The sequence below is a fragment of the Bidens hawaiensis genome, unplaced genomic scaffold, assembly GCF_021521415.1.
Source record: "Bidens hawaiensis isolate Kalapana, Puna unplaced genomic scaffold, B.hawaiensis_p1.1 tig00009343_1, whole genome shotgun sequence".
NCBI lineage: Eukaryota > Viridiplantae > Streptophyta > Magnoliopsida > Asterales > Asteraceae > Bidens > Bidens hawaiensis.
In genome coordinates, this window is record NW_027491689.1 from 759,820 (window position 1) to 778,589 (window position 18,770).

The 18,770-nt window shown below is 33.3% G+C and overlaps 1 protein-coding gene, 2 long non-coding RNA genes and 1 other non-coding gene across 4 annotated transcripts; 2 read left to right on the top strand and 2 right to left on the bottom strand.

Annotated features, from left to right (window-relative positions):
• The first annotated feature begins 4,971 nt into the window (after positions 1-4,971).
• On the top strand, positions 4,972-8,969 carry LOC143532092 (proline dehydrogenase 2, mitochondrial-like). Its single transcript, XM_077027241.1, has 4 exons — positions 4,972-5,792; positions 6,991-7,639; positions 7,947-8,187; positions 8,679-8,969. The coding sequence occupies exons 1-4, from the start codon at positions 5,166-5,168 to the stop codon at positions 8,779-8,781; spliced, it is 1,620 nt and encodes a 539-aa protein (XP_076883356.1). The 5' UTR covers positions 4,972-5,165; the 3' UTR covers positions 8,782-8,969.
• Positions 8,970-11,708: 2,739 nt separating this feature from the next.
• Positions 11,709-12,999, bottom strand: LOC143532062 (uncharacterized). The gene is made up of 3 exons (XR_013135115.1): positions 12,867-12,999; positions 12,682-12,784; positions 11,709-11,831 (listed from the first exon to the last, which is right to left on the bottom strand). It is a non-coding gene; the product is annotated as an uncharacterized LOC143532062 (long non-coding RNA).
• A 986-nt stretch (positions 13,000-13,985) lies between these two features.
• Positions 13,986-14,507, bottom strand: LOC143532063 (uncharacterized). The gene is made up of 3 exons (XR_013135116.1): positions 14,372-14,507; positions 14,127-14,271; positions 13,986-14,048 (listed from the first exon to the last, which is right to left on the bottom strand). It is a non-coding gene; the product is annotated as an uncharacterized LOC143532063 (long non-coding RNA).
• Positions 14,508-17,550: 3,043 nt separating this feature from the next.
• Positions 17,551-17,622, top strand: TRNAH-GUG (transfer RNA histidin (anticodon GUG)). Its single transcript has one exon. It is a non-coding gene; the product is annotated as a tRNA-His (tRNA).
• The last annotated feature ends 1,148 nt before the right edge of the window (positions 17,623-18,770 follow it).

An 18,770-nucleotide genomic window follows, 5' to 3' on the forward strand; every position in this document is an offset into this window, starting at 1 on the left:
CATGAAAGTAGGGCTACCGGTAACGGGGCCTTACAATTGGGATGATTGGCGTAAACGTGTAATTTAACTTTCTCAACTTTCCTTTGTAATTAGTTTGGTTACTTTAGGTTTCTTGCAACTTGTTAGTTGTAATAAAATTGGTCTTACAAAAGAAAAGATAATTGTAATTTTACGTTTTAATTATCTTTTCTAATTGTCGAAACAATTTCTTTTCACTATTTGTTCACAATAGCACAACATCATTTAGCTCAACGATTCCACGTTAGAAACAACTAGTTATTAGATTGCAATAACTAAATCGAAACTCTAGTAATGGTCTAGAAAAAAAACGACGGATATAATCATAACGCTTCAGAATAGAAATTATATTTTCATGTGGCGTGTCCTTTTCTTAAGGTTACTAAAGTGCAATAATTTGATATGGATATTTGGGACACAATGATCGATAAGCTTGTTGGGCTACTTCAAAAAGTCGTAGATGCCATTCCGCCACTTGCTTCTTATGTTTATTGACTTTTCGAAGAGTGTTGAAAACCTACCTTAATAACTTTTGTGAAAAAAAAAATGATAACTTTCAAAAAGGATTACAATGAAAATTGTTGTCTACCTACCTAACTTTTTATTGTAATTAGATTATTTTGTGAAAGTATCACTGATATTTTATAATGGCTTCTTTTATAGCCATTGTAAAATGTTTTATTTTAAATTAGTTTTGAAAAGTAAAAAACCTAATAAAAGAAAAACTTAAAAAGTTTTAAAATTTTGCTAAAACATTTTTAACCAAACAAATTAAAATGGGCAAGTTTGATATCTTAATAATTAAGAAACATATATACATGATATTTTGATTTTGGTTTGGATGTATATGTTATTTAAGAAGTTTGGAAGGAATTGTATATTAATTGTGTGGGTTAAGGGTCGCGGTTCAAGGATGTTTAGCTCCCGTCGAATGCCATTTCGTATGCCAGACAAAAATAGTTGAGCAGGGTTTTAGGTGGTAGCGCAAGTTTGACGAATGATAACAAGAGCAACCTGATGGTTGTCGTAGAATGACCATGGCCAAGCGTCTCACGTGATTACCAATAGGTTGTTCTGGAGGTAATTGTACCAACTAATGACATCTTTCGATAAACTAGAGACCATGGCTAGACGTTGTGGTTGGTCGATCTATTAAAAGGTAAAATGTTAGTCCGTGTCGAATACGTTTAATGATTACTTGTACATGAGTTAGGCTATTTATTTTTTGAACATTGCAATACTTCAATTATAAAAGGCACAACATATAAACTAAATTACCTAATTAAAGTATAAGAAACGTTTAAAAACACATGATAGATGTTGAAATTTTTGTATTTTAAAAAGGAAAATATAAACAAGAAAACATATTTTAAATATATAATAATCGGAATATTCTAGTTTCGCGTAATTAAGATTACTCCTAGTCAGATACACATCATTCCATCATGGCTAGGCCCCATTCCTTACCTTTTAATTGTTTTGATAAGTTTACAGTTGGAATTAATTTATTTTTTTGCAATTGACATAATTCCTTTCTTTGTTTATATAAACAAATAAATACAACACAGTTCACTTGTATCTTTTGTTCTAAGTGCTATATCTAAAACATGGTTACAAAACCGTCAATCTATTTCTCACTAAATACATAATGCATAATGTAATGGTACTTTTTTTTGTTTAAATATGATATATAGAAAATAATACGTTTTTTAATTTTGTAAATAGTTATGTCATCTTAACTAACATCTATTATCCACGTCTTTTTGGTGTCATTAACTTATTATAGCTTAACATATCGACATATTTGACAACTAAGTTTTCTTTAAATAACAACGTTTGTTTTTTTTTAAGAAAAAAAAGGTTACTTTACCAAGTATACAAAATGTTAAATTTTGCGCGGAGCAGTGGCCTCCATTTCAAGATTAGTTTTATAAAACATAATGCTTTAGTGTACAGCATTTAGTTGTTCTAATAAATAAACTAAATTAATTAACCATTATAATGGCTTTATCTGAATAGTTTGTAAAATATATTAATCATAATGTTGTGAAACCATGGTTGCATAAGTCGTTAGGCCTGCCAAGTCAATCGAGAGGGTAGTTATTAATACTCGACTTAGTTTAAGAATATTCCAGAATTACTTGTCAAGTATTTAGCCGTCTAGACCTACTTTTACAACACCGACATTACCTGAATAATAATTATTATAAACATATATTTGTTATTCCTTAAAATAAAAGCAAACTCTACAAAAAGCCATAAATTTAAGCGTTTGACTGACCTTGTATTTATCTTAGTGGGCCCACTAGCGTGCTTATCTTCGAAGTCTATACGGTGTAAAATGTACACCGCAATGCTTATCAATATACACGTATAAAACAATTTCACACGTGTTAGTTGTTTCCTGACGACCATCCAACGTTATATTATATCACACAACACAAATTTACTATTGGGTCCTCAAGTCAAATAATTGAATTATTTATTATTATTAATATTATTATTATTTCTATTTGTAGAATCTAGAATCTAGGTGTGATGGTAGCGTGTAGGGGTAGGAATATTATGCACCGTTGGATGAAACCAATTGGAGATATGGACTCCACATCATGTGGACAACACATGCTGACTTGGATTGTGCATGACATTTAATGTTGTTATAGTTTGACAGCTTTTGTTGTTTGATATACCAAACCCACCTTTAATGAAACAGCTCACTCCTGACTCACCTCACCAAACTACTTTATTCAAATTTTCTAGATTGTCTTTCTCTTTATCACTATGTCAACTTGTATGTTTGTTTAATGAATAAAATCTTATAAGTGGTAAGTTCACTACTCTATTATTTAATTTATATTTATTACATATAAAATTTATTATGTTATGACTATGTAATTACAAGCAAAGCTTAAAGTAAAGCTCGAAATGAACCGATTTCAAGCTTAAACAAGTTCGATCAACTTTGTTACACCCTAAATGTACATGGGAAGTTTTTGCAAGTTTTAGTCAAATATGATTTTACATGTACAATATATCGTCAAACATCAATCCATATCAAAAGTAAAATGTGACGGTTGCAATATTTTTATTCTAAAATGTTTAGATAAATCATATTACTTAGTATCGGATACATATATAACATATAAAACAAGATCATATTTTATATAATTTGATAATACAAAATTATATACTTATGTAATGTTAGTGCTTCATGTTAAATTTCTCCATGAATATATAGAACATATACAAGTTATATATTTTTGGACCGATACAACTTTTTATGTGAGCCGGGTTTTAAACATGAGATCATTAACCATCACCCCTTATGTCAGTGAAACATAATGCCAGTTATGGACAAATACAACTAACCAAGACATTTCAACCAAAAATTTCCAACCTTTCGACATTACAAACCTACCAAAATTGACTTGTATGTTCCAATTACTAAATTCTACACATGACAACAATGATCAAAGAAAATTACGCTAAACACTATGGTTTCATTGCACTAAAATCACTAATTCTACACATGACTTTTTTTATTATTATATGGTTCGTTCCTTTTTAGATATGTTTCGTGTTGTTTTGATTGTTTAGTAATATTTTTTAATAAATTTATATTCACGGTGGAGACATTTTTGGTGTTTGTTGTAGAATCCAAAATTAATGGAGAAAGTAATCAAATAAAAGTGCAAGCCTGACCCCACACTCTGCCCTAGTGGTCTCCTCTACTTGCAGGAATCAACAGATTCCTGTTTTTTCACATTAAATCAAATTATAATAAATAGGTTTTATTAATATTAAGTTTTTATGGTTATTAAGTTATTATTATCGAGTTAAGGATTTAGAAAATGGTTTAATTTAGTATTAATATCAGATTGTCTTGTGTAAATACATTAATTTAAGAAAATCTGACCGTTTAATATAGTTGATTTGACTTAATTGGTTTCAATCCAACATACTTCTTACCTTATTTGTTCTCATTCTTCGTTAAAATTAGTTTAACATAACATGGAATTTACTTTTAAATAGTTATACAAAATATGGTAACACATAAATTAAGCTAAATTAGTGACGTTTTCAACATAGAAACGAATTTTAAGTAGAGCATCACAAGGAACACATAGTGTATTCATACATCAACTAAAAATAAATAACGAGTTAGAAAAAGCTTGCCGTAAGCAATTAAAATTATATATATATATATATAAAATTATAAAACTATATAAAGAAAAACAAAAAAAATATATATTTAAACGATTCAAACTAATTTTGTAACGGAGGATTCCTTAATCTCATAATCATTAATTAAATTTTCGGTTATGAACGTGCTTTGTAACAATCTTATTTAAATAACAATTAGTAAACATCAATACTAAAATACATTGGTATTAAAACGTGATTTTCTTTCTTAAAGTCCTAAATATATTTTATTTATTTATATAATTAACATAAATAAATGGTTAGCTAATTAGCTAGTGGTAGAGTGGTAAAAAAAATATATAATCATATGACCCGGATACGATTCATTAATTAAATTGTTGGTTACGAACATGCTTTGTAACGAATCCTTTTTAAATAACAATTAGTTAAACATCAATACTAAAATTCATTGGTATTTAAAACGTGATTTTCTTTCATAAAGTTCCAAATATATTTATTCATTTATATAATTAACATAAATAAATTTATAATGAACTAACTTTAATACCTTTTATGACCATTAATACATTTAAATAGAAAAATAAAAACGAAGATTCCTACAACTTTTCAAAAACAGAATCTTTGAACCTTGACATTAACAGAATCTCAAGTTGATCCGGTATCACCCACGTTACTTTAGCACAACCCTTTTATGACCATTCTATCCCTGGTCCACACCTTTTGTTTACTTTTATCTCATCCGGGTTGGGTCGGGTCACCAAATTCTAACCCGAAACATAAACTCTCTGCCTATATATAGCCCACCCTAGTTTCAAGACAACCCACACAAAACACACTTTTAATTAGCCGAAAAAACAGCCTTTCATTTTTAAACTTCCACCACCATTTTCTGTTTCCTCGGCCACCATCGTTTTTTCAAAACATTTCCTAAATTTTTATCAACCCGACGTCGCCCCCACCACTACCTTCGCGTTTCCCCATTGATGGCTATGACCACCAATGGTTCTCTCTCTAAAAAATTAATCCGCACGTTTACCGAACGCATAAATTCACCCTACCCCACCACTACTTTAACCGCCCCTCGGTCCCGCTCTGCCCAACGCACCACTATCAATACCACAACCACGCATAATATTAATAATATTATTAACAATAATAATAATATTTATAATAATAATAATGACGTGCCACTGACTCAACCGCCGCTAGAGACTGTAACAACTAATTCAATATTCGATTTCGACGATACGAAAGGCTTATTTTCGTCGGTAACGACGGGTAAGTTGTTACGGTCCGCGGCTAACTTAAACCTGGCGGCGGTGGAGCCGGTGGTGGATATGGGGACATGGGTGATGAGGTCACGGGTGATGCAAGTGGGCGTGTTAAGGGATATTGTGTTGGGCGTTATAAAGCACACGTCGTATGAACACTTTGTGGCCGGGTCGGATCTAGAGGAAACGGGTCGGACAGTGAATAAGCTATGGGAATCCGGGTTAAGAGGGATGTTGGATTATGGGTTGGAGCATACGATGGATAATGAGTCGTGTGATAATAATGCGTTACAGTTTATTAAAACTGTTGAGTCTACTCAGTTTTTGCCTCCATCTTCTGTAAGTTTGTTATTATTATTATTATTATTGTAAAAAATAATTAAGTTTTTTTTTTTGGTTTGATTTTGTTGATTAAAATAAACCCAAGTACGGATGTGTACTTACCACTTACATACATGTTCTGTTTATGATTATTCTGTTTGTGTATTTAATCATTTTTTAACAAACCATTTTTTATTTTATTTATGTATGAATACAACCAACTTGTTTTCTTTCTTTTTTTTTTGTGTGTGTATTTAATTAGTTTTTTTTTAATTTTTGTTCAGAATCATTTTTTTATATGCATGCCAATTTAGTGTTTATTTTCTTAGTATATATTTAATTAATTCTTAACAAAAAGTTTTCTTATTGAACCATTTTTTAATATGAAACACAAATTCTTGCTTATTTTTAATCAATTTGAATGTTTTTTTAAGAAATTTTAATATAAAGCACAAATTCTTGCTTATTTTTATTCAATTTGTATGCTTTTTAATAAATTTTAATATAACACAAATTCTTGCTTACTTTTATTCAATTTGTATGTTTTTTTAAGAAATTTTAATATAAAACACAAATTCTTGCTAATTTTTATTCAATTTGTATGTTTTTTAAGAAATTTTAATATAAAACACAAATTCTTGCTTATTTTTTTTTAATTTGTATGTTTTTTAAGAAATTTAGTCACAATCTTTTGCTCAAAATGTGTTTTAGCTTTGATTTTGTATAATCTTAAATATATTTTGAATGCATAAATTGGAAAAGATCTTATTTTTATTTGATTCTTTAAGTTACTCAAATCTTGATTAATTAATCGTTCAACTTTTGTTTTCAAATCACTAATTGGGTAAGAATCATTTTGCCATTTGATTCTTGAATACACTAAAATCTTGATAAATTAATCAACTTTTGTTATGAAATCATAAATTGGTAAAGATATGATTCTTGAATCTACTAGAATCTTGAAAAATTAATCAAGTTTTTATTTATTTTGAAATCATAATTGTTAACATTTGATTCCCTTGATTCTTGAATATACTCAAATCTTGATAAGTTAATTAAAATTTGGTATGAAACCATAAATTGGAAAACATTTGATTGATTTGTTTCTTTCATATACTAAAATCTTGATAAAATTAATAAAGGGTCAGCATTGCAGCTTGTTGTCCGCATGTCTTCTGTTTCGCTGTAATCACTAATAAACTTTTGATGAAATCAGGTAAGCTTTGTGGTGGTAAAGATCACAGCAATCTGCCCAATCTCACTACTCAAAAGAGTAAGTGATCTTCTAAGATGGGAATACAAGAACCCCACATCAACAACTCTTCCATGGAAGCTCAAAACCCTTCCAATATTCGCCGAATCGAGCCCATTCTACCACACTTTACAAAAACCATCACCTTTGAATGCACAAGAAGAACATGACCTTGAACTAGCCCACCAAAGACTAATCAACATATGCAACAAAAGCATAGAATGCAATGTACCCGTTGTCATCGACGCCGAAGACACATCGATCCAACCAGGCATCGATTATTTTACATATTCGGCTGCGGTTATGTACAACAAGGGTCAAAAGCCAATGGTGTATGGGACCATTCAAGCTTATTTAAAAGACGCTGGTGAGAGATTATTTGAGACTAAAAAGGCTGCTGATAAGATGGGGTTGCCGGTTGGGTTCAAGTTGGTTAGAGGTGCATATATGTGGAGTGAAAGCAAGTTGGCTAGCTCATTAGGTGTTGAGTCACCTATACATAATAATATTAATGACACACATAAATGTTACAATGGGTGTGCTGAATATGTGCTAGATGAAGTGGCTAATGGTCCTGGAGGACTTATTCTTGCAACACATAATCTTGAGTCAGGTAAAGTTGAAAACTTTATTATTTTCTTGAAATATGGTTTGGTTTAGTTTTGTTTAGTTAAGTTACTTTAACTTAAAGATTATTATTATTTTTATTAATATTTATCACTAAAAAGATAAATCTAGCGCACCAAAGTTTGATAAAAATGTATTCTGAATCAGGATTGTAATGGTTTGGTTACTTGAAAATCGATCATTGAAAACAATTATCTCGAAAGCGAGGTATTTCTTGAGACGAATTAAAGATCTTTGTTTCGGGCATGGGTTCGCACTAACTTTGTGTTATGAATGGATTTACTATTTTACAGCCGAGCTTGCTGCTCAAAAGGCGCGTGATTTGGGGATCGGGAAAGATAGTGAGAAGCTGGAGTTTGCTTCGCTTTATGGGATGTCCGAGGCGATGACATTTGGGTTAAGGAACGCGGGCTTTAATGTTAGCAAGTATTTACCGTTCGGGCCTGTTGATCAGATCATGCCTTATCTTTTAAGACGAGCCGAAGAGAATAAAGGGTTGTTGTCTTCTTCGAATCTTGATCGACAACTCATGATGTAAGTGTCATTGTTGTACTTTTGTGTAGGGGTGTACATGATGCGGTTTGGGCTAAAACCAAACCAAAAACCGAAACTTTGGTTTTTGGATTTTTGAAACTGTTCAGCTTTGGTTTTGCGGTTTTTCGTTTTGTTTAGGTTTTTTCGGTTTTGCCATATAAGCTTGAAAATTTTAGGCTGAAAATAATGAATTTATGTATAAATAATCTTATTAATGATTAAATAATTGAATATTATACATTTAGCCAAAAATACTAGAGTTACATATTTATTACGTTCTTATAAATTACTTAAAAATAAAAATATAAAAAGCTGGAAATTCAGTTTGGTTCGGTTTTTACGGTTTTTATTACATGCAAAACCAAACTGTCGGTTTTTGTTTTGGTTAGGTTACTTCAGTAATTCTGGTTCCTTACGCACCCCTACTTTTGTGTAACAAGTTGTTCTTTGACATTAATGTTGATCATTGTATGGTGAATTGTTTTATATAGGAAAGAGTTGAAGAGGCGAATGAAAGCGTATGTCGGACAAGGGTTGGTTGAGACCGAGAATCAGTTCAAACCGCAAGCTAGTTCTGTTGTGAAGTTAAATTAGGAGTTGAGATGATGGGATGAATATCAATATAAGTTTGCATGGACAATGCAAAAGTGTAAATAGTGTTTAGTTGGAAGGGCCTCTAGCCTGTTAGGAAGTATGTATTGTTGGTTATTTGGGGTTAATGACTAGCAGCTGAGGTTCTGTTTTCATGGACTTAAATAAATGGAGATTTTGGAATAAGTTTATTATCTTGGCCTTTTTATTTTTATTTTAATTTTATAAATTTTGGTATTGTTCAAGTGCACATTTCACATGCAAGTATGCAATCTTGCTCTCTTGTACATTAACAATAAGACTCTAGAATTTGGGTCACATGGGGTGTGACATACTAGAAATAAGTTACATTTATAACCATGAAATACACAAATTCATAGTCGCGTATCTGTTTTATGCGAGTCAATGGCGGACTTGAGCTTCTTATTTTATTATTTTTTTTTTGGGTGGGGTGGGGTGGGGTGGGGTGGGGTGGGGGGGGGTTTGGTTGGTGGCAAATATTAGAAAACTAATACCAAATAAATCTAAGCCCAAAAACAAAAATCATATATATATTACTACTTCTAAGCCCAAAACATTATTGGATATATCATATATATATATATATATATATATATGTAGAAGTTCCGAGCCCCAAAAACATGGGCCCCGGTACCCAAAACATTATTGGATATATCATAAAGGTCCGCCAATTATGCGAGTTACACATATAACTTATTTTTGTTCCATCGGTGCGGGGTTAAAATTGTGTTACACAAGAAACCGTTGTTACGTATCACACTTTCACTTATATATCATCAATACGTCAATCGGTGTTGTTGCGTATCACACTTTCACTTATGTATCTTCAATAAATGAACTCAGGAACACAACGTATTAGCTAGCCAAGGAAATAGATCAGTGGCTGACAATTTTCTAAACGGGTGGAAAATACATTTATTAAACAAAGGGTCGATTGTTTAATAAACCGTCGGATCCAACCGTTTAAAGTTCCTTATTTAGTCGTTTTTCTTAAATAGGTCGGATGTTGGAAATTTGTCGGGTCCTGACCGAATACAAGTACACTACTACACTTGTCTTATTGTGGGTGGTTGCAAAGACGGTCGGCTAGTAGTCTAATTGGTCAGGTGACAGATTTAATCGGTGGGATCCGATATATTATAAAAATGACCATTTTGGATGTCTGAAAATATATTGGTTATTCAAGGAATCTAATGGGTAAAAATAATTATTTTTGATCCTTTTCATAATATATTCTATAATATTCTCTAATAATATTAAACACAAAATAACCTATGGAATATATTGCAAAAGTAAAAGTCAACATGGAGTAAAGTACCCAATGAGAATGTACCCAATATTAAACTAATGGGCATCAACATCAATTGTCTATTAGACTAAAGTACCCAATAAGAATGTACGGTGAGTAACATTGTGTGCTTAGTGGGTACTAACCCTAAAGTAATTAAGGTGAAAAAAACTGGTGATAAGCACTCAGCAGCAAAGTTATTGCTAGTGGCACCTTAGTGTTGTTACTGTTGATTAGTTATTGTTGAATGTTGATAGAGGATAAAATTGTCAATAAAAATTAGCTAGTGCTGATAATAGTAGTTACTAACTATGCATTCGACATCATCGATATATCACTGATATATCGATTATCCGTACCTTGGTAAAATATCGGTCATAATATCAGTACTGATAATATCGACGATATTTGATCGATATATCACCGATATTCCCGATATTAGTGTTTTAAGTCTTAACTATTACTTTTTAATGTTCAATGTTAGTGTTTTAAGTATTAATCAGTTACTACTTTGATGTGGGCCAAAGTGTAGAACTGTAGAAGATCGGACCATGATGTTTCTGGAGGCCCAAGATCGCGTTTCCGGAGGTGCTGCACGAAAATGCGCATAACTTGGGCTACGGGCCTCCGTTTCAAGCATGCTACCAGTCAAAACGATCGTTGGAAATAAGGCTTCTAGATACACTTTTAGACCACTTTTATGTTTTTCGTCTAGTGTTTGGGTTTTCTTTTGGGCTGTTGTTGGGCCTGTGGTTGTTTTTGTTGGCCCAAGCCCATTTTGGATGTTTTATTAATATGTAAGTTTTCTTGTGACTGATCATTGATCAGATTATAATAAAAGAAAAGATTTGCCTTTTCGAATTCTAGCCTTTTGGGTCAAATTTGGGGGTTTGGGGAAGGATCATCACGGGTATTCATAGAATTAACATGATTAGCCTTCATTCTCTTTTAGTGTGCTGCATCATACTTGCTATGATTGTTAGTGTTTTGTAAATCGCAAAATGTTAATTTGTTAATGGTAGGAGAACATACTGAATTATTAGTGTTAAATTGTTATATATGTGAATTTTACATGATATTAGAATTATCGATATCTCACGCATTAACTGCTTAGGTTACTAAGAAAGAAATAGAAAAAAATCAGTTTTCCGTCTGACATAGATCAGGGGCGAAGCTTCCCACCCCGGCCCCCCTGTTTTTTTTTGCACCGTAGTGTAAATCGACCCTTTTTCGTCCGAAATTTTGTATACGTAGTGTAAATTTACCCGTATTATACCGAAAATTTGAGGCCGACCCCCCTAGTTTATGATTTTTACAATACCGTTTGAGCCCCCCCCCCCCCGACGAACTCGCCCAAGCTTCGCCGCTGCATAGATGCACATTCAACCTACATTTGTTCATTAAGCAAAACAAAGTTATATACACACATCAATACTACAATCTTTTCAAGCTTTTCTTTCTTGCATCAATCTTCTTTTTATCGGTTTGACCCTTGACCAACCCGCATCCTTTCTTATGCGCACTCACGGTTGGGGCCACGGTGGCAGCAGTTGTCGGGTGATCCTGACCGCTCCCCCCTTTCATGGTGTTTAATGAAGGGGACAGAGGCGTAGGCACCACCACATTTTTCGGGTCAACGCTGCAAACCAAAGATGTTTGGTCAATGTTTGCAGCAGTTGACTCGGATATAGCCCCTGCCTTTAACTTCTGTTTTGGCTTTAGAGCATGTATTTCAGTGTACAACCTGTACATGGTAAAGATGCATATATTGATTTATTCATGCCAGTTATTCAAATCTTCCAAAAAACGTTACTTTTCGTTATTCAAGCTCCAAGATTTCGATAACTTTTTATTCGATAGTACAAAAAATAAAAAATAAGCCATTATTCAAAAAAAACTTTAAGCTTCTTTAAAGTCTCAGCATTCGTCTAAGCCGTTATTCAAGATTCGAGATTTCTTTAAACCATGATTCAATATTTCAAGATTTTTATTAAAGTTTAAACCTTTGTTCAAGTTTAACAATATTTCTGAAGGCATTATTCAAGATTCAAGTATTTTTTTTCTTTTTAAACCATGATTTGATATTTCAAGATATATTTTAAAGTCTAAACCATTATTCAAGATTTCTTTAAAACACGATTTGATATTTCAAGATTTTTTTTAAAGTTTAAAACTTTATTCAAAATTTTCAAGGTTTCTAAAGGCGTTGCGATGGGCTGTTCAAAAAGCTCGCAGCTTGAAATTCGGGTTAGTGCCTCGCTCGATTAAAGCTTGAATAAAACTAGCTAAAAAAACATGATTTGAAACGACCTGAACCAAATTGGCTCATTTTTGTAACTGAGCCGAGCTTGACCTAAGCTCAGTTCGTTGGCTCGATCATAGGCTCGTTTTACTTCAAGCTTGACCTCGAGCCAAGTCGAGCTGCCTCGCTATAGTTTGAGCTCGAGCTCGAACAGCCCTCGGGTTACATTATTCCAAGATTTCTTGAACTCAGTTGAAGCCGCATAGTAGAAACATGAAAAAGCACAAGGATTTTCACTACAATAACTACAAACAACAAAACTGCAAATGACAGCATGGCAATAGCTGCTGACCTGGCATGTCTTGCATACTCCTCATAATTTTCAAGCAGCATTTTGCCGGCCTGCTCGTTTAATGCAGATTCTGGAAACGCTTCATCAGTAAGCATCTAACTACCTGCAATAAGACATAACAAAAAACAAAGCTTAGTGATTTCTAACTACAAACATAAAATGAATAAACAAAATACGAAACTTACAATTAAAACATGGCGTAAGCCAAGGCTAGCGTGCCAATCTCGTTTCAAAGTGTTAACACATATTTCACCGTTAGTTGCAATATTCGGATGAAAAATCTTGGTCAGAAAACAACCTAGTACATTTCCATGAAAAAAAACACATGTTGCATAAAAAAGCAACTTACTGTAACTGGTAAAAAAAACTAGTTAAAAAAATGGCAGGCCAAAACTCGAAAGTTGGTAAAAATGTGCGCGAGAATTTAAACTAATATCACGCTAATACAAATTTTGTAATCATATTCAACACCCAGACCGTTAATAAAAATTTAAATGTTTCGGGCCAACAAAAAAATACCCGTTTGACCCATTGACGAAGCTTAGTGAGGGCCCGGGGTGGCCCACCCCCCCCCCTGTTTTTTTTCGCAGTTGTGTAAATTTACCCGTTTTCGTCCGAAAATTTGTATACGTAGTGTAAATTTAGCCCTTTTCGACGTTTATGATTTTTTGAATACATTTTGAGTCCCCCCCCCCTCCCCCCCCCCCCCCGACAAGCTCGTCCAAGCTTCGCCACTGGTTTGACCTTCACCCAACGCATACGACCCACCCATTATGCAACTCCTATGGCATTTGTATATCCTTTAAAAATCACATTAGCAACAAAACGTATAAAATCTTTGAAATTTAAGTGAAATACATTGCTATGTATAGCAATTTTATCTCCACCAAAAGTTATAAAATCTTTAGAAATTGTGTGGAACATAGATGCAATTTATATAATTTATGAAAAAAAAACATGTCAGCTTGAGTTAAACTTTGCCTATATAGCATCCTTTGAAACTAAAATAACAAAAAACAGATTAAACGGGTCAAAAGCCACATAAAGTGTTTTAAAACCTCCTAAATCGTTTTATTTATAATAATAATAATAATGTATATTTAAAACATTAAGTATTCAAAAATTCAACTAACGAAAGGTAAAAAACGTTGTGGACTAACACAACTCATTTCGGCTAATTATCCGAACCGTTAGTCGTTAGATCCACCCCTTTTGTCACATCTAACTAAACGTGTCATGAACAGGATTCAGCTATTACAAAACCATTGGATAAAGAACAGTAATAGAACCTTTAGGCGGCGAGTGTGGGAAATCACGAGACAGAATCAACTTCATGCGAAAAACACCGTTCTCATACGGAGTTCCAGCTGCAAACATAACATATTATATCCACTCGGAACAACAAACATAATATTCCCAAAAAATTATAAAAACAAAAATGTTACCCGGGCCTTCGATATCTGCATATATTGTTGAAAAATCATCATCATTTACTCCTACATTAATTCCAAGTGGCGGGATTTCATCAAGATTCTTCAACTCCTTAACAAGCTGCTTTATTACATTCGGAGGAAGATTTTCATTCGTCGCCTGCAAGAAAGCCCGTTTAAAGAAACGTTTAATCTCTCACAGACCACACACAAAACCAGTATGTCATAAAACACGATCAAAATGGTTTTCAGGTTCGTACCATGAACCAAACAAAAAGCCTATTACAATCACTTCAAATCCGGTAAAGATTGCCAATGCAGATTAAACGAACCTGTGAAATAAAATTCTTTTCAATAATATTAAAAATGTAAACTTTAAAAGAAAGAAACCAATACAAACTAACAAATTTAATCAAGTATTTCGCCTTTTCAGTACATCAAAGATTATTCAATCTTCAAAATAGTTATATATATAACAAACAATGAAAACAAATGCCACTACTACTAATATTAATGAATTATACACTAAAAAGTTTATTCCTTTTTCAAGAAACAACATAAACCAAAGGTGTATTGGTTATTATTAATCACGTCTATCATCTTTTGGTCACTGTCGGTCCCAACTAACGAATTGGCTGGTAAAGGTCCCACCTTTTAACGTATTTGTTCCCAACGGTCCGCGACTAACAGAATCATAACTCCGTTGCTTGCAGGTCGCCGGAAAAACGTTTATGGCCGGAAAACTCACATTTTTGCCAGAAAACTCAGCATTTTCGTCTCAAACATCTTTGTAACCTTAGGTCAGACCATTAAGAAACATTTTCTAGTAAAAACACCAATTATTGAGGTCGCCGGAATCCTAGAACCAACGTCGGAATCGGTTGGTGGTGCTCAAGTGGCGGTGAGTTAATTGGTGGTGTGCAGGTTGAGTTTTTTGGCAAAAAAATGTGACTTTTCCAGCCAAAAGCATTTTTCCGGCGACCTATAAGTAACAGTGTTAGGATTCGGTTAGTCGCGGACCGTTGGAAACAAATACGATAAAAGGTGAGACCGTTACCAGCCAATTCGTTAGTTGGGACCAGCAGCAAGTAAAAGATAGTTGAGTAATAAAAACAGTACACCTAATCCAAATCACATTTGCATAAAAAAAAACTAAAACTTTACTCAAGAAACTTACAATTCACAACAAACACAGTATACTCCTAATCTTTTACCAACAAATACATCAAGATATATAACTAACTACCTTAAACAAAGAACCTTTGGTTGGTGTCTATGTTTTTTGTTTTTTAGCATATAAATAGAATTGATGATCATCAATGGAAGATCCCAATTTTGAATGATTGATGAGATAGGTAAACTTCATAATAATAATAATAATAATAAGGGTAGACTGTGGTCCTAGTTAGATACAAATATGGATAATATATATGTATCAGCAGCATGAATTAATCAAGATTCAATTCCATATAAAGGTTGAAACTTTACTTATCAAGACAAAATAAAAAACAAAATGAAACCATAATTCAATCACACAACACAAAACAAAGAGGAATTTACATTCCAATCTGGGAATTTTGATGAGAAACCATTGATGGATGATATTATTGATATCCCACTTTTTGAATGATTGTGGCAAGATAAAGGGTTGGGTGTGTAGAATATGATTAATAACTTATACCAAAGAATATATAATAATATTAAGACTAAATTATATCAATAAAACTTATATAATATTCAAATATTTTAAACTGTTTGTTCACGGTTTGACTTAAAACCTTAAAGCTGTTTAACATGAGGTTTTACGATCAGTTTTTCTATTAACTTATTAGTCAGTTTCAAAATTTTGATAGTTAAGTGTTCTTGAGTTGAATTTATCAGGGTCGGTCGATTATGAGCCAGGCATGAATTAGCGAATTAGATTGATGGACGAATTGAATTTTCGTGTTTCCGTTACTTTCTTTTTATTTCAAATCTCGTTTACTATTTCATTCCAAATTCACGATTCGTATTTTGTTTTTATAGGCACCATAAGTTCTTAACAAGGCGAATCCAAATTAAAATATAAAGCAGTTACATATTTTATTTTAAATAACTCATGACGTAATCTAGTTTTTGAAAAAGACCGAATTAATAGGTTGGTAAGTAAGATGAAGTATACGATAAGTAATTTAGTTATAAAAATATAAAAACTAAATACGCCTAACTTTAAATAACATACTCTTGAATCTAAAAGTTAAAATTTCGATAGTAAATATTTACAGTTTGTTATACAATGTAAGTTGAGTACTGAAGAAACACGGATCCACTCCTCGGGTATGGGTCCTGGATCCAATGAGTCAACAGGGTACAATATGATAACTACCAACACGATATGAGTAAGAATTCCAAAAGTCTAGTGACCGGAACCTGCAAAACACACCGTGAGTCTCGTCACAGGAAGGATAAGAGGGGGGTCTTCCTGTAACCACCCTCCAGCGTGAGAATCAGTAACGTTCGTAATGAAGTAAGTACTGAAGTACCAAGACTAAGTGTAGTCTGGATATAGGTGAGTGAATGAATACCTCTTACCGTTTGACAAGGTATTTATAGCCGAAGGATGATGGAAGATGATTGGGGCAGCTGTCCTCTTCTAGAAGATCTTTGATAACCGCCTAGACACGTGTCCTCATTTGATAGGTTGAGCTATACGTATCATATGCAGGAGTATAACAACCTGGACACGTGTCACCAATCGATAGGATGGATTGCACCCTGGCCATGTGCACGGTTATAACAACCTGGCCAGGTGTCCTTTGTTCATTGCTTAATATGTCACGTATTCCCCAAGTAAGAATCATGAGCCTTCTTTTTAGAGAGTGACAGCTGTTTCACGGGCATCGTCCTCCCGTCGTTATGCGGACGGGTGTCTTGTCTTGCGGACGACTTCTGAGGATGCCCGAATGCTTCCGCGCATGTTATGAGGGCGTTCCTCCTCTATCGTGATATGCGGGTGATCCATGTGTCCCGCGGGTAGCTTATAAGAGGATTCTCTGTGCCCCGCGGGCGGTACTTAAGGGTATTTGGGTCTTTTTGGTACCCTACCTCTACAAGTGCCCATAACGGGTGTGGTCCGGATGATGTGGCTAGACACAGACAAGAAGAAGCCGGCGTGGCTTGATCTAGGCTTGAAGTTCGTTTATGAAGGTTTGTTGTCGTAAAAGAAAATGAGTATTTTTATGACGAGTGCTAGAATCTCATGTGAAACTGAGACTTATGAACGTTTGTTGTTGGTATAAATGCTCTTATAGCATCTAGTTTTCAGGGCAGTCTCCGAGATCATCTTTGATGGCCTTAGTTTTCAAATGTTGCAGCCACCACAGCCTACCTACTTCCATTAAAAAATAAGTTTTAGATATATTATATGTATAAAAAATTTAAGTTTTGATAAACATATTATGTGGCTGTAGTTTAGTGGTAAGAATTCCACGTTGTGGCCGTGGAGACCTGGGCTCGAATCCCAGCAGCCACATCTTTTTTTTATTTTATTTTCTGCATGTATACCATTGACATGAACTAAGCATAAAAACTAGAATAAGATCAAATAATAATAATACCAACAGTATATAGTAATACTAATAATATGTTCAGTTTATAGTAAATTGCAACTTAAGTACATATATATTGTAGCAACATATATTACTGGTATCAAAAAGAGTAGCTCTTTGTAGTTCTTGGAGAATCAGCAACTCTAAGCGTTTCTTCAATAAGTTTACGCGCTTTCTTGCTTCTTATTTCGACTCTCATGCTTTCACTTTTCTCGATCTTGTCATAACTATGTGAAGAACTTCCGTCATCAACAACAAATTTCTTCATCTTCAAATTCCTCAGTTTCGTCTTCAGTGTCTCCATCAACCTCCACAAGGCCATTCTTATCCTTTACAGAATCAATAATATGCTGAGAACTGTAAAAACTGTATACATATACAAGAAAAGATTCGGAATGTTAAAGAGCAATACCTTGTGTGTGTTTTTATATGGTGAGGAAGATGTCACAAAGAAGTATTAATGTTAAAGAGATGAGTAGCTTGTGATTTCTAAAGAGTGATGTATATAGTTATAGTCCAGATAATTTATTATTATTAGTTAGGTATGCTTATATTTATTAAAAAAAAATTAGTTATAGCAATATTTTACGTGGTTGTCTTTTGAAACATGATTGTTTTAATTTTAACTCTATATGATAAAGGTGACATTTACTAGTCACATACTTTATAATAAGTGTCATGATCTATACATAATTTTTCTTTTGTCCTTATTAGAAAATGTGTAGTGGGGTTGGTGCTCTACTTAGAGATGGTCAAAAAAACCGGTCCGGGAACCGGTTTGCCGGTTTAAACCGGAAACCGGTTTTTACGAAAACCGGTTTTTTAAAAACCGGTTTGACCGGTTTACAAACCGCCGGTTCGTATTTCGGTTACAAGTTTTAGAGCCAAAACCGGTTAACAAACCGGTTAATGGAAAAACCGGTTTTTTTTAAAACCGGTTATTATGAAAAAAAACCGGTTATTAACCGGTTATTTTAAAAAAAAAAACCGGTTAACCGGTTATTAACTGGTTCTAACCGGTTTCTAAACCGGTTCTAACCGGTTTCTAAACCGGTCCTAACCGGTTAGACCG